Genomic DNA, 4,446 nt, shown 5'->3' on the forward strand with positions numbered 1-4,446 from the left:
ACCCTAAGCTTTCTATTAATACTATTTAATAAACTACATCTGTGAAAATGCAATCAGACTAACATCTTTTTATATTTCTACAGATAATCAGTTTGAAAACCGGAATATAAACAGAAAGAGCTGAGACAGATGATGCAACAACAGCAGGCTTTGTAGCATTGCTATGTGACTGACCTTCATTTTTCATCCTGTCAAAATAAGACAGTTTAGAGGCTGCATATATGGTTTTGGGGGACTGCAAGGCACCAACCACAGCATCCATCAGGAGAACGTTTGTCAGTGCTTGCTGAATATACTGAGGATCCTAAAGACAAAAGTCTTACTGTAGTTTATCTATTGCTCATTATTCTTACAAGTCTCCATGTTCAACAATCACAACGCATGTCATGCTTAGCACATGCACTAGCCAGTTGCTGCCCTGCAGCGTAATTCATACTACTTGCAGTCAAACCCCACTCCCACATCACATGTTCCACTCCCAAGCAAGGTCGTGGAGCCAGGAGCCAGCATTAATTCATTACGCTGAAAGAAGTATCTCAGATCTGGCACGATCTTGATATAGGATGTGCAAACGAAACCAAATGAATGGCACTGATGGAAAACATACAGCAGACACAGGATTGATACCCATTTTCAGGCTGGATCTTTCTTCATGGCAGGAAAGTACACATTATGCTTCACCTTGGCTAAAATTATTCAAATTTTTCCTGAAGAACCACCAAGCTACGTTTTCACTATCAAATTCAGCAGTCATGAAGAATAATGTGGTTTAAATGGAAACCCTGCTTGTATGATCCTTTTTCTCAAGGTTTCTGTGGCAGAAGAATACATCTTGCTCTATTCATTGAAAGGATCTATAGCCACCAGGGTTCCAGCATGGCAAAACTCTACGCGCTGTATTTTGAAGCAAGGTAGGGAAAATTTTCTGTTAGTTAGGATCACTGTTCTCATACGTTGTGAACTTAAGAAATTATTTCACAGAACTAGTGAATAAATTAAAAGTTCCATGCCAACGGATGAGAAAAAATATCCTATATTTTTAAATGTAATCTTTTTTTCTTTTTTGTATTATTCCAGATGTATTATATTTAGAAGTAACAATAAAAATAAAAGTTTATTACTTAGCTATTGTTTGCTGAAACCTAGAAATTCTAAGATTGATGCATGAATTATTTAGAACAGAGACAGAAAGCACATACTTCATACTTATTTGCTTAGAAATTCCCATATTTATACCTTGTGATCATCCGCCATTTTCTTTCCAGCCCACATTTCTTTCACTATCAGGTACCAGAGATCACACTCAGTTTTAAGGTTAGCTTCAAAGACTTCTTTTTTAGATAATGTTTTAATCCTCAGAGTAGGTATTCTCAAAAGAAGGAAAGCTACAGTTGTGCTCTTAACATCCTGGAAATGTAGGGAAACAAAGAAAGCAAGGAAGATACACCATGCAATCACAGATAAGGTGCAGTACTCATTCTACAGGGCAACTTTCTCTATTTGTAACTACAGCTAATGATTTCAATTGTCCATACACACCATTAAGCACAGATGGTTTTACAAAAACATAAGTTTCAAACAACATCATACAGACTTCACTACACAGTGGATACAAGCTGGCTCCCTGACACCACAGTCAAATAAGCACACTTAATGGTCATGTTATTAAACTTCTCTAGCTCTACATCCCATGTGCTGTGCTTTGCACCCTTCTGTACATCTAGAGGTTATGACCTCTAGATTTTTATTCTATGTCATCCTAGCACCTAGCAAACCGTACTATGTCAGCCCTGAAATTCTTGGTCCAAAGACCCAGAATTTTATCTAATCACTTATAAATTACTGACTTCAGAGGTGTTTCCTACACTCCTTACTGAAACTTTGAGAGACAGATCTCTGCAGAATAGAACATGCCCTATATCTTTAGGCATGCAAGAGAACAAGAAGTTACTTGATGCTCACCTCTATATCCCTGAAAGCAGCAATCTGGACATAGCCAGGACATCCTCCTTCAGTCAAAAGGAACAAGCGCTTTTGGGTCAGAGCTATTTTTCCTACACCATAGTTAGTTTTAACTGAGCAAGATAACTTGTAGACACATTCATTTTTATCTAGATGCTCTATTACTGTTGGTGGCAGATTCGAAGTTACTTGATGCTCACCTCTATATCCCTGAAAGCAGCAATCTGGACATAGCCAGGACATCCTCCTTCAGTCAAAAGGAACAAGCGCTTTTGGGTCAGAGCTATTTTTCCTACACCATAGTTAGTTTTAACTGAGCAAGATAACTTGTAGACACATTCATTTTTATCTAGATGCTCTATTACTGTTGGTGGCAGATTCACCTCTTGAGCTTCTGCTTCAGTTTCTTTCCAGTAGTTGTAGAAATCTCTGAATGTTTCAGGATCAATTTGTTTCTGATGTCCTAAAAAATTTTTAAAACTTATTTACTGTGAGAAATGATTATACAGATTTGCAAAGAAAGATATGTTTTTAGAAATCGTATTTAGAAATCAATCACAAGATTCAGATCTCATTCAAGAGAGAAGAAAGTTCTCCCAAATATAAAAGTAACCTCTCCTTTTGCTATGATGACCATCCAACAGGAATTTAAGTGTAGCTGCTTGAATTCTGGATTTTCTTAGTTTATTTTTAACAGACTGCCACCTTGCCATGTTACCTAGTGGTTTTACAACACAGAGGTATTTTCCATTAGCAACTAGGACAGTCTCATATTCACTTTACTCATAATCTAAGCCAAAGCAGAACTGTATACCATCAGATCACAAAACTACCTCACCTACACAACCTTGAAAAACTGAAATTGTGTGCCCAAATGTAAGTAGATTCCTTGTCGTTATTGTGGATGCAAGTATAGACTTTCTCGTATACATTAACTCTATTCTCCATAATTATCCTAATTAAATAAAATTGTCCATAAAGCTCACATACCATGAGTTTTTAGAGGCCCAGAAAATGTTGAATAATAATTAAAAAGAAAAACAACTGGAGACAAAGATTTTTATTATGGTTCATAAAAGAAACAGTTTGAAATTGTCATTGCACCAATGTAGATGGTCACTAAAAATGTATCATACTCACCTACTGTTAGGGCATCAAATAACCGATGTATAGTGTCTATATCTTTGACAATCCCAGATTCCTGGATTCGCTTCACAAAATCATCCAGTTGCATGTGTGTTTTTGGCAATTCAAAGTTTTTTACATGGTCATCTATTTTCATAACTTCTCTTTGTTTTTCCATCATTCGACTTATCAGCCTCTTCAGCTCAGGTTTGCGGTCTGCTTGAGAACGCTCAGAAGGAGGCATGGTTTCCACTATTTTTCTTACAAGATCAGTAGGGAAAATTCTTAAGTCTGTTTTATCTAAGTTCTGAAAGTCAGAAAGTGCATTTAGCAGTTTCCCTTGCATCAAGCTAATAAGCCCCCGGAGGTAGAAGTACCTTGCCAGCAATGCTGAGTTATCAGGTGGTAAGGTATTTATAGCTTTGCTGAGATGGTTGAAGAAGTCTGTATAGTAGGAATGAACACACTGGAACATCAGAGGAAAGTGAATTTCTGGGATTTTGAATGTACTAACTGATTTGGAGGGCATTTTCACAGCTAAAGACAAAACCAAAAAAAAGTACATTGATTAGCGTAAGCAGTGAGTAAAAGTGCAAGTATCTTCACAACCAGCCATACTACAAACAACAAAAAGAATCCCCATCACAGTAACAAGCAATTACATCGCATGAAATTCAAGTAAGATTACAGTTGTGCTAGGGACACAAATATATTTCTATGTCCATTGTCCTTATTATCAGAGTATTCCCTAATCTGATAATATCAATTCTGGGAAGGGGGAAGAGAGTAAAAAAAACCACCACCCATGCAGCTTTTGTAGGACTTGCTTTGTTAAAACAGTGATAAGCCTAAGCCTATGTTTAAAGGTAGTGGAGAACTGGACATAAGGTGGGCGAGGACTGAACACGGTTACTGACTCAGGAAACAACTGTACAATATCAATCCCACTGTGACCAATCAGTCTTTTGTGGTACAGCAAAACTTACAGCAGGCTACAAACTGATTTAACATGCAAGGAGAAGCACAGACAGGTCTCAGCTCTAAATGACCCAGCTCACCATTTCTTTCCACCATCTGACACTGTTTCTGTGAAAATTATTCAGTGATATCACCCATAAAGACAACAGAAAAGACACTGTATTTGTTCAACACATTCTTCCCTTACCAACGCCTGTTTCTAGTCTTCGAAGTGAGGAATTTCTGGTAGGGCACTCTGGCAGCGTGATATCTTGCAGATTAGGCATACTGATTACCATACGCCTACTAATCATGTACTGTGGATTAAATCGTTTAGAAGCCATTTTCTCCATAGTCATTCTTCTTGGGGCATGAAACATCAAGTTCAACCTGAGGGGGGGG

General features: G+C 37.6%; 1 protein-coding gene across 1 annotated transcript in view; it reads right to left on the reverse strand.

Annotated features, from left to right (window-relative positions):
* Window positions 1-4,446, reverse strand: part of DENND3 (DENN domain containing 3) — a 48,868-nt gene that overhangs the window by 11,368 nt on the left and 33,054 nt on the right. Inside the window, exons 12-16 of the mRNA XM_009285087.2 lie at window positions 4,253-4,434; window positions 3,103-3,624; window positions 2,163-2,425; window positions 1,237-1,407; window positions 175-304 (exon numbers count right to left, since the gene is read on the reverse strand). Of these exons, the coding sequence (XP_009283362.1) occupies window positions 175-304; window positions 1,237-1,407; window positions 2,163-2,425; window positions 3,103-3,624; window positions 4,253-4,434 (1,268 nt within the window). The remainder of the gene's footprint in view (window positions 1-174; window positions 305-1,236; window positions 1,408-2,162; window positions 2,426-3,102; window positions 3,625-4,252; window positions 4,435-4,446) is intronic.

The sequence above is a fragment of the Aptenodytes forsteri genome, unplaced genomic scaffold, assembly GCF_000699145.1.
Source record: "Aptenodytes forsteri isolate BGI_AS27 unplaced genomic scaffold, ASM69914v1 Scaffold182, whole genome shotgun sequence".
In the NCBI taxonomy this organism is placed as follows: domain Eukaryota; kingdom Metazoa; phylum Chordata; class Aves; order Sphenisciformes; family Spheniscidae; genus Aptenodytes; species Aptenodytes forsteri.